The sequence below is a fragment of the Lactuca saligna genome, chromosome 5 (assembly GCF_052625555.1).
Source record: "Lactuca saligna cultivar CGN05327 chromosome 5, ASM5262555v1, whole genome shotgun sequence".
NCBI classification, from domain to species: domain Eukaryota; kingdom Viridiplantae; phylum Streptophyta; class Magnoliopsida; order Asterales; family Asteraceae; genus Lactuca; species Lactuca saligna.
The window spans coordinates 196,596,681-196,608,728 of NC_136421.1; the positions used below are offsets into that span (position 1 = coordinate 196,596,681).

The window sequence follows — 12,048 nt, forward strand, 5'->3', positions numbered from 1 at the left end:
CTTTTGACCCAAAACAACACCGATTGCATACTTGCTTGCATCACACCTGATCTCAAAGGGGAGATCCCAATTTGGTGCTTGCATGATGGGAGCGGATGTAAACAACTCTTTGAGCTTGTCGAAAGCTTCTTTGCACGCCTCATTGAACTCGAAATCAACATCCTTTTTCAAGAGTTGGCACACTGGTCTTGTTATCTTTGAAAAGTCCTTGATGAATATCCGGTAGAAACCTACATGACCCAAAAAATAACGAACTTCCCCAACACAAGTTGGGTAAGGAAAGCTTTGAATAACATCAATCTTGGCCTTATATACCTCAATTCCTTTCTTTGACACAATGTGACCCAAAATAATACATCGACTCACCATAAAATGGCATTTTTCAAAATTTAAAACCAAATTTGTTTCAATACATCTTTTCAAAATTTTGGTGAGATTGGTCAAACACTCTTGAAAAGGAGTTTCCATATACCGTAAAATCGTTCATGAAAACTTCAATTATATTTTCAACATATTCCGAAAAGATACTAACCATGCAATGTTGGAAAGTGGTTAGGGCGTTACATAATCCGAATGACATTCTCCGGTATGCAAAAGTGTCAAGTGGACATGTAAATGTTGTCTTTTCCTGGTCTTCCGGTGCCACCGGGATTTGGTGAAAATCGGAGTACCCGTCTAGACAGCAATTGTGACAACCCGAAATTCCATTCTATACAAACAGTATCACTTCAATAGAAGTTATAACAGTCATAGTCGATTTTCAGACTTTTCGTATAAGTTGGAGTAATTTAGGGTTTTCACTTCAGTAAATATGAGGATAGTGGATGAACTACGGTTTTGTGCAACACTGTTATTCCAACACCCCGTTAAATTGGAAATCATTTCATGAATAAAAATATTTCTGTCAAAAATATCTCAGGACTATAAATAGATTTCTGAACTAAATTCATTCATTATTCACAATTCCAACTAGAGAAAATCCATTTTCTCTCTCACGGATCTTCGGGTTTTCGTCCCAAATCGTGAGTACACTTCTCTAGTTGTTATTTAATGCTTGTTATATGCTTAATAACATAGATTACATGTCAAATATATGAGATTCGGGAGTTTACCGCCCAAGAACGTTCTTGGGGAGTAAACTCCAAAACGAGGCTTAAAGGCTATCTAGTCCCATTTCCTTGATAACTAACTAGATTAGGGTATTATGTATGCATATTTGAGACTAGAAAACAATCAAGAACACATAGATTTAGGAGTTCACGGCCCAAGAAAGTCTTAGGTCGTAAACTCCAAATTCAAGGGACAAAATGTGTCCTAATTACTCCTAAGGCTCTAGACTTTAATACCCATTTAATCCTAGCTAATTTATGGACTTTTAAACATCAAGAACACCCCTTAAAGGGAGTTTACGGCCAAGGAATTACTCTTGGGCCGTAAACACCAAGTAAGAGCACCAAAGTGTGCCTAGGGTCCTCTTTAGCCTTAAACAAAAGCCTAGAAGTTATCCTACTTGTGCAATAGACTTGAAAGAATTAAAACACCCATCCCTTGAGAGTTTACGGTTGTAAACTCCAAAATAAATGGTCTTTTGGCCGTAAACTCCTCAAATGAGTATTTTAAGGCCCTAAACTACCCAAAGGATTAAACCACCAAGCTAGGCTTATTTTAGAAATCATTTAGCACTTCAAAACACCAAAAACCACCAAGATTGGAGTTCACGGCCGTAAACTCAAGGGTTTACGATCGTAAACTCCTTGTGTGGAGTTTAATGAGTAGTAAACACTTATACAAGGTCCTTGAAAGCTTTACACCCCTTTAGCCTTGTCCCATAACAACCTATAAGCAACCCTTAGGACCTATAACACTTATACAAAGTGTTTACATGTTCCTGAGTGTCCCAACTTTTTTTTATTAAGTTATTATTGGGCTAATTAGTTATAAATATGCTAATTATATGATAACTAGGCTCGTGCGTGTGAACAAGTCTCCGTTTGCCACCTAGCACAGTATCTGATACTTCAATCCAATCCACTCACCACAAGTGAGTTCATACCCCTTTAATTAACCTTTGAAATGCTTTTAAACGTTTTAAATACTTTATGGGGGGAATACAAGTTAAATACTTATAGTTATTACATCAATCACATGCGATTAATAACTAGAAAACCAATGATTTTATCACTGTTCAAACTGTTTATCAAACTGTTTTACTTCAAAATGTTTTACAAACTCTTTTACTTATCAAATGCTTTTATTAAACTTGTTTTACTTCTTATAAATTGCATGCCTATATATGTATAGATATATAAGAAATGTTTAAAGGGCTTAGGAAGGCCATCCACCCTATTTCCTTTTCGCGCTTGAGATGTGGTCTGGTGGGATTTCAGGTAGTCGTCCGAAGGTCGTTTCAATATTAGTTATATATCAAATATACATGTATAGACATAAAAGTACTTCCTTATTCATACTTATCAGTACATCATCAATAAGTTACCATCGGGGTAACATAGGATCATACTAGTACAATTTCTAGATAAATGAGTCAGTTCATTCATAAGTCAATACTTATTACTACGAGTACTTATACAACTATACTAGAAAGAGAACATATACAACTATACTAGACAGAGAACATATACAACCATACTAGAGGAAGAACATATACAACTATACTAGAACAGTTCATTACATTACATATACAAGAACACGTCAACAATTGTGATCCAGTGTATCGGAGCATGCCTTAAATGTCATGGCCTGAGTTGTAGCCAGAATTCTCTTGGAGGGAGAGCGTGAGTTTGCGTATAGATCTATACTGGATTGACTATCTTACACCTTGCTGCTAGCTACAGCCGGACCTGCATGTCTGCGAGTGCCAAACGTCATTCCGTTATTACGACCATTCGTATGTCGTTGTTACCAGTCGATAGTATGGTGCAATTTATCACATGATACCTTAATATAAATCCGGTTTAAGGTAGTTAGTACAGCAGTAGTTCCTATAATACAACACTACAGTGCTACAATAATTTACCCATTACATACTTTTAGTGATTGTTTCACTTAAACTTTAATGTACAAACTATATTTTGTTAAATGATAGTTACACTTGGGAAATTACACACTTTTACAACAAACGAGCATACAAAACAGTTAAGCCTTGGTAGAAGGCTACTTTAATAGAAAATATAGGTTATTCTGAGAGATTTCAAACTTGTACAAACACTTACAAACATTTACTTACATTTTACAAACTTACACTTGAGACATGTTCAAACGTTTTTGGATGACAAATACCGACACTAAAATACTTATGAACTCCCCAGCTTAATGTTGATAAACTCTTTCAAAATAACTTGTATTCTCAGGTCATCAGTAGACAGGTACCGAGGCCAACTTTTGAGAAGATGGAGCGCATCCAAGACTCATCTTATTATTTTGATTTACATTATTTTTGGTGTCTATAACTGTACAGAACACGCTTGTATTAAAATTATATATTTAATGCAATGGATGATGTTGTTTGCTTATTTACATTTATTGTGTTGTGATACTTTACATGACGTCCTCCGCCCCAGAACGTTTCCGCCGTTCTTGGTTTTGGGGTGTGACAGCAATAATGGGATTTCCCGGCCAATCTTTCTAACATTTGGTCAATGAAAGGTAATGGGAAGTGATATTTTATTGTGCTTGCATTGAGTTTGCGGTAGTCAATACATACTCTCCACCCGTTTTGCACACGGGTGGGGACCATCATACGTTTGTTGTTCTCGACCACCGTGATCCTCGTGTTCTTCGGTACCACTTGCATCGGGCTCACCCATTTGCTATCCGTGATTGGATAGATCATTCCCACATCTAGGAGCTTCAAAATCTCTTTCTTTACCACTTCCATCATTGGCGGGTTCAACCTTCTTTGCGCATCCCGACTCGGATTGCATTCATCCTCCATCAAGATCTTGTGCATACAAGTGGAGGGACTCAACCCTTTGATATCCACAATCATCCAACCCATTGATTCTTTATGTTCCTTCAACACTTTGAGGAGTTGCTATTCTTCAAATTCGGTTAAGTGAGTTGAAATGATGACCGGAAGAGTCTCGTTGTTTCCCAAGTACGCATACTTCAAATGTTGAGGAAGGACATTCAATTCTAATTTCGGTGGTTGAACAAGGTAGGGTGGTAATCTTGTGTGAGTTTGAGGTAACTCAATTTGCTTCACACTAAATTTAGTGGTTTTCTTGATCTCCAAATTGTTAACCAATCTTTCAACTTCGAGGTCTAGTGAGTAGATCTTCAACTTCTTGGCTAATTTTCCATAATCAAACCCTTTGCTCAAAACCATCTCCAACATGTCACCATTAGACAACTCGAATATCTATTGGGTTAATGGTTCAATAACATCAACAAAACACAAAGATGAAACATCATTAGGATATCTCATAGCATCATAGATATTGAAACTTATTGTTTCCCCCATCAAACTCCATCATTAAGCTTCCCACATACACATCAATATTCGTTCTAGCCCTCTTCAAAAATTGTCTCCCAAGTAAAATTATACTCGACTTTGAGGATACTTGTTCATCTAGATCAATCACTTAGAAATCCGCCGGTTAACCAATTGGTTTAGTTGCACTAGGACATCTTCCAAAACACCTCTAGGAAAGACACTTGATTTATCCGCAAGAGAGATTATGAAACCGATTTCACTTAAAGGAACAAGATTCAATGATTCATACACCGAATAGGGCATGACATTAATAGAAGCACCAAGTTCAATCATGACACTACTAAAAGTGACATCTCCTATCTTGCAAGGAACCGTAAACATTCCAAAATCTTTGCACTTAGGAGGAAGCTTCCTTTGTAAAACCCTGGATGCATTTTCGTTCATTGAGATCTTCTTATTTCTCTTCAACTTCATCTTATTGGTGCAAAGCTCTTTCAAGAACTTTGCATATCTAGGAATTTGTTTGATTGCATTGAGTAAATGAATGTTTAACTCCACCTTTCGGAAGGTGTATAAAATCTATTTCTCTTCCATGTTCTTCTTTGAAGTTGCAAGTCGGGAGGGGAATGACGGTTGAGTAGCTATTGGAGTCACTAGAAGGCTAGTCTTCCTTGGGACTCCGAATTGTGCATCGTCCTTGACTATAGATTCTTCAACGGGAATGACTTCTATTTCCTCCTCTTCACCCCTTGGCTTCTTCTTTGAACTACTTTCTCTAGTTTGTTTGCCACTTCTCAGGGTCACCACATTGACATTTGGGTTCTTTTCATATTAATAAGGGAGTTTACCACGGGACTCCAACTTGCTTATGGATGTAACTATATCTCCCATTTGTGCTTCAAGATTGGAGATACTAGTCCTTATCTCTTTTTGGAATTGTTGGGTACTAGTAGCTAGGGATTTGATAATGTCTTCAAAAGACATTTTGGAGCTACTTGGTTGGGATTTGATAATGTCTTCAAGAGACATTCCGGAGCTAACTGTTCCTTCTCTACTCGGGGAACATACTCATCTTGGAACAACTATGTAAACCTCTCCCATGTCACTACAACATGGTCTGCAGGAGTAAAACTAGTAGTCACGAACTTCTACCAGTCCTTCGCTCCCAAGCAAAGCTGGTTCGGCGCAAACCGAACACTCATGTGATCTGGGCATGAACATGTATAGAAACATCCCTCAATGTCGGAGATCCATCTCATGACAGCAATCGGGTCCTGTGTCCCATCAAACTCTGGTGGCTTTGTGTTGATGAACTCCCAAAACAACAACGAGTCACCTCCCTGTGGCCTAGCAGCAGCTACGGCTGCGGTGGCTACAGTAGCAGCAGACTCCTTAACAACAATGTATCGCTCGTCGAAAGTCTCAATTAGTGTGGTCTTAATAAACCCGAACATCTCTGGTATGGCCTCTCTGATAGTTGCTGAATGGTCCATTCAGATCTCCTAGTCACTGGCACTACTACTCTCGGGGTTGTGACGTGTACCCACCATAATGTCTCCAAAACACAACACGAAAATCATCAGAGACTCGTTTGAGCATATCCACACTCGATTTCCCATCCCTACATGCTCCTTAGTATCCTAAGGATTCTTACTTGGGTCGCATATAGATCCGATGCTTTTAGTAGTACGGACCCAATACTACCTTATACACCAACCCGAGTCACCCCAAGTCCTCCTCCCAGGATCCTAATTCATTCACAACTACTCTATCTCTCACTAGTATCACACTAATCTCTCGGTAGGCTCCTCTTATGTCCCATCTAGGTATCTCTCCTAGATTATCCCTCAACTCAGAACTCTTTCTAAGAAATTCCCGCTACGTACTCCCACTCAACACATACTCAAGGCAAATAACATAATACATTGATCAATAGCATAACCTAGACTAAGGCATCATGAATCAGTCAACTTTAGCCCTAAATTATGAAGTACCTAGCCTATCCTCTAGCATGCAACTCTAATATCTCATAAATATTTCATAATATAAACAAATAATGGTATTTTGTGAAATCACCGTTCGGGATCTGGCTGATTGTACACACTGCTCCGTCTCATTTTCTCTTTAAAACTCTTACTTGGTTTAGAAAATCATTTTTCTTTATAAAAATGTCTCAATTCCTTAGTTTGAGTCCAGACATACCCGAGAGTACATCCGAATCCGTCAAACCAAGGCTCTGATACCAACTTGTAACACTATAAATTTTCATTTCCAAAATCACATGATTTCAAGTGATCACTTTTCAAAAACCATAATTGTTTAAATTATCACAAAAACGCAAATAAATAATTGTTTGCTAATAATCCAGGATCCTCTAAAACATAAACTTCATCTCGTGTGTACAATCAAGCCGACACCTTCCCGTGATCCTGAGAAGTACCTAAAACACACATCACATAACACGATAAGCATAAAGCTTAGTGAGTTCCCCAAAATACCAAACACATCACATTAGCCTCTCATGTATATATATCTCGATAAAGACCCTCTGATCAATGTGTCTCAGTGGGAACCCACCGGTCCAACAATTCGGGTTGGACCCTCCGATCCTAACTCAATAAAGCTCGGGATAATACACAACATAAATCACAAAGACATAATTCAGGATGTCACAATTCCCAACATAAGCATACAAGACCCTTCGGTCACACAATGATACCACTCATGGTAAGTATAGTGAGAAAACTCTCCTCGGAAAGTAAACAAGTTGATCTAGCACCCCACGAACAATCTAGACTCTGCCTACATAATATAATCTTCTCATAAGAAATTTGTAACAACAACTCCGCGATGCTAAACTAGCCCCTCCATTATATCTCAAAAGGGTTAAAAGACCATTTTACCCCTCCATGACCTCTAAAGTCCACAGTTGACCAAACCCTAAAAGTCAACGAAAGTCAACACTAAAGTCAACAATCCATGCTGACTCAACTCGTCGAATGCATCTATGCGACTCGTCGAGTTCCTTCGTTTTCTCAGAAAATTGTGAAAGTCCAACTCAACTCGTCGAGTTGTCTCATCAACTCGCCCAGTCACATCGTGTCGAAACTCGTCGGGGAAAATCCTAGCCGACTCGTCGAGTCCCTTTAGACCCTTTCCTCATTCAGACTCTTTTAGGCAGAAATGACGTCTCATACTTTGGATCTAACCCTCTAAGGCTCACTTATCACGTAAAGCTAGAAGCTTTACGGTCATGCATGGTATCTAGGGCTCAAAATGCCATAACAAGCTCCATAAGGGGTTTCATGCATAGAGACTTGTCCAAAGCTTGAAAAAGATTGGATCTTTGGGCTCATGGGACCTTCTTTTGTCCAAATTTGGGACCTTCTTTTGACAAGCTCCAGCAACTCAAAACTACAAGATAAGGGGGAAAAATCCTAAAACTCCCTAGAAGGAGATTTATAAAAGGGATTGCTCAAAGTGGTAGCTTTTTACCTCCAAACGGAAGCTAACACAAAAAACTCTTGAACCAAAAGCCTCTTATTGTTCCAAGGATTGATGCTCTTCAATCCTCTTCCAAATATGCACTAGAACACCCAAAGTTAGCTCCTCTCTCTCTCTCTCTCTCTCTCTCTCTTACAAGAAAATACTCATGATTAGGGTCTCTCACAGGGTATTAGGGCGACAAGGGTGGCGGAAATGAGGGCTTAAGGTCCTTTAAATAGCACACAAACCCTAAAAAGTAGGATTTTCTCATTCAACACCTACTTGTCGAGTTGGGGTCCTCCAACTCGCCGAGTAGACTCTAGAATCACACGGCCAATTAACTCTTCTACTCGGCGAGTTGGGACATCCAACTCGTCGAGTTGCTCTGAAAATATGAAAATAAATTAATTAAATCTTATACCTGGGAGTCGGGATGTTACACTTACGGCGACGTCAACAACTCGGAATGGCGGGCAACAATAGCGCTAACCGTCGACGTTAGCGGCAACTTCATCTTCAACGGTTGCGAAGCAGAGGCGGGTCGTCACAATGATACAAACAAAGAAGAAACAACGAAGGGGGTGGGGCGCTTCAACTAGAGAGAAGAACGGTGGCCATGACGGTCCACCACTCGACGTTGACCGACAATTTCCAACGTCATTGGCAGCGGAGCGGCAATGACACAAAACAACAGCAGTAGTGGCGCTAACGGCCGGAGATAACGACGCTTGACTGGTGGTTTTCGGGCTCCAACAACGATGGCGGCGACCAGAGGTGAAGGGAGGCATAAGGAGGGTGGCGGCTGGTGAATACTACTAGGGTTAAGGTTGTGGGACGAGGGTGACGGGTTATATGCATGGTCACTTTGCAGCTTCCCCCATATTTACAATTCCAACCCCTCCATCTTAATTCCTTTCAACACAAATCCAACATTTACCAATTCAGCCCTCAGCAATCCAAACTCATTTCAATTCAGGTCCAATATTTACCAAACACCCCCTAACTTCTGAAAATCTTTGTAAAATAAATCTTGAAATTACACTTTAACCACCGAAAATCAAAATTATATCATTTGGCTCCCCAAAACCAACATCCCGCTAAATATTATGGATTTTAGGACTACTATTCATTTATTAAAATTTTTATCTATTTTTTTATTTAATAAACGGGATGTTACAGAGAATCTAGAACATAACTTAGTATGAGAGAAAGCTTCTTCAGGAGTAGACAACTTGGGGTAAGACTTAGATGCACGTACATTCCATTGTTTTTTTATTATATGATTACATTTAACTCTTATATATTATCAATGTTCTAAATCACATAAGGCGTGACTTGGCGACAATGTCAAACCTTAAGCTTTTCCGAACCTTGGCGAGTCATGACGTTTGTAAGGCGTGACTTAAGGCGGCAATTTTCTATATAGTTAATATTTTTATATGTATTTTCAATTGTTATTCATTTTTATACACATATATGAGTTAAGACAACGTTTTGGCAAAGCTTGGCGGCATGTGCAAACCTTGGAATCGTGGCGTGCCATGACGAGTTTTTTAGAACCTTGTATATTACGTTGAGAAATGACAAAAAATGGTTTGAGAGTTTGAGAAATGTTTAGAAATGGTTTTGAAAGCCTGAGAAGTGTTTGGAAATGGTTTTGAGTGTTTGAGAAATGTTATGAAATGGTTTTGAGAATTATGAGCATGGTCTTAAAATGTTTTGGAAATTACGACTCAGGAATTAGATTATTATAATTATCCAATTCCATTCCTAATTTCAGGTTTACTCATTAGATATTCTCAATATTTAATGTACTATTTTGATATGTGTTCATGTTAGAAAATGGAGCTTATAAGATTAACTAAAAGGCGACAAATATGTAGTGGTTCATTTTAAAATTTTGTTATAATATTTATTGAATACCCTTTGTTTTGTTATCATATTTGATTGAATACCTTTGTGTTTGAAACTTTTGAACTTAAACTATTTAACTTGAGTTTTTGGGACTCGAAGATTTTAAAAATGATTAAATATTTTAAAAGATAACAATATTTTTTAATACGATAGATATTTTTTGGAACTGGAAAATATATTATAATAAAATAAAAAAAGCCCTGACTAGCAAGGAGCTAGATGGAGCATACATTTAGGTTTACATAATTCTTGTATCATACTGCGCTCCAATTGGAATTCAATTAAATAAAAGGACATGAGCACCAAGTGGCCCAGTCATAAACTATTGTCGAGATCCTATATTTCATCCAAGTGTATACCGTCATTTGGATGTTATCAGCTACCCGTGTGGGGTAGTGATAAGTCTTTTGAATATCCTTTCACTCCTAGCCTTCCAAATCCCCTACATTGTACCGTATCATATGCCGATTATGATCTTCCTCTTCTTCTTACATGTGCCCTGTTTTGTTGCATATCCGATCAGCTCTCACCGTGTTAAGTTGAACTTGAGGCATGTGGCACCATTTCTAGATCCATTCCCATACAGTTTTCGCAAAGTTGCAGTTGAGTAGGATATGATATGGGCTTTCATCCATTGTCATACAATATCCACATTGGGTTGATTCTACGGTTATGCCTCTCTTGGCTAGTTCAGTGGTTGTCGGTATCCTTCCTAAATTTGCTTTCCATATAAAGTAGAGAACTTTAATAAGAATTTCTTTCATCCATTCCATTTTGACTTGAGGTACCAGATTTGTATTCCAATCAATCAAATGCCTAACTATATCAACATGATATATGCCGTCTCCTAATAATTCACAACTCCATTTATCTCTAGCTGTTGATGGCTGAAATTGTCCCATGGAATAGTAGAGAGCTGCAAGGTCAGTGATGTTCAAACTATTTTTCCAATTCCATTCCAATCCAGTAATCTTCACTCTATCCTCCACAATGCATCTTTTTTTTTTCTTTTCAATTCATATAGGTTCGGGAACTTTGCCTTTAGTGTTTCGTTTCCTTCCCATATATCTATCCAGAATAATGTCTTATCACCCTTGTTACCTTTTTTCTTCATTATAATCTCCATGGGATGTTTCATCCCTTTCCTTTATCATATATTGTCATGAATGAACCAAATATGGAAACATTTATTGTAATACATGTAAAATTTATATCGACAATAATCTTTATCATAAACCTAATATCTCATAGGTATACCATTCGTCAACATGTCATCTCGAAACCAACACCATACTTCACAACTCTTATAATGTTTATTTCATTATAAAAAAATACGTATTTACTCTAGTCGACATTACGTTGGCGCATACTAGAGTGTTAAATAAAACGCATGATAACGGAGGGGACATTTTTGCTACAAGGTTTTCATAATTGTATGTTAAAGGCTCATGGATATATTAAGTGCCAATTTACAAATTGAAAAGTGGAAAAGTGAGGGGCATGCATTTATTAAAATACGACAAAAATACATTAAGTGCCAGTTTACATGTTAATAGATGTCAATAGGGGCGACATTTCATGATAAAATACGACAAAAATATATGACACGAAATGAAATTGAAATTGTATTTGTGTTATGTTCGCGTCAAATGTAAAAAATATATCGTATTCGTGTTCAATATTCAACACAAAATTGACACAATATTTACATGTGTTTGTCGTGTTTTGTAAAATTAATTTTAAATTAAATAAGCTAATTTTTTTTATTTTTTTTATCCATTTCATGTTTGTCGTGTTGGTTGTTTTTAACGTGTTTTAATTGGATCGTTTTCGTGTTAATAATACAAGACATGACATCATATCATATTCGTGTTATATAAAAACTATTGTGTTAGCTAAAACACGAGACATCTATTCGATTTGACACCCTTAGATGTCACTCAATAATATTTCTTCCTCTAATGTACATGGTTTGACTACTACGAAGGAGGTAAATAATTCAAAGACACATCCACTTATTGATAATTAATGTTCTACGATTTACATCCATGTGGGCCGTACTGTTTTAATAGGTCTACTATTTTTCATAATTATATGTTAAAAGGGTCGTGATTTATTAAGGGGTTGATTAAAAAGATATCCCATATTGCAATATGGACACCCTAATTAATTTTTTAAATATTTTTATTAAATGA

The 12,048-nt window shown here is 37.5% G+C and overlaps 1 protein-coding gene across 1 annotated transcript; it reads right to left on the minus strand.

Moving 5' to 3' along the window:
- Positions 1–4,051: 4,051 nt before the first annotated feature.
- LOC145046120 (uncharacterized) lies at positions 4,052–4,927 on the minus strand. The gene is made up of 2 exons (XM_078994403.1): positions 4,622–4,927; positions 4,052–4,378 (listed from the first exon to the last, which is right to left on the minus strand). Exons 1-2 carry the CDS (start codon positions 4,925–4,927, stop codon positions 4,052–4,054), a joined length of 633 nt encoding a protein of 210 aa, XP_078850529.1.
- Between the last annotated feature and the right edge of the window lie 7,121 nt (positions 4,928–12,048).

What these genes read in the sequence shown, in the direction of transcription:
- LOC145046120 (XM_078994403.1), bottom strand. Translation starts at nt 4,927, where the DNA reads ATGAAGTTGAAGAGAAATAAGAAGATCTCAATGAACGAAAATGCATCC. An exon ending in TAGTGCAACTAAACCAATTG is followed by an intron (nt 4,379 to 4,621) that starts GTTAACCGGCGG and finishes TTAACCCAATAG; the next exon opens with ATATTCGAGTTGTCTAATGG.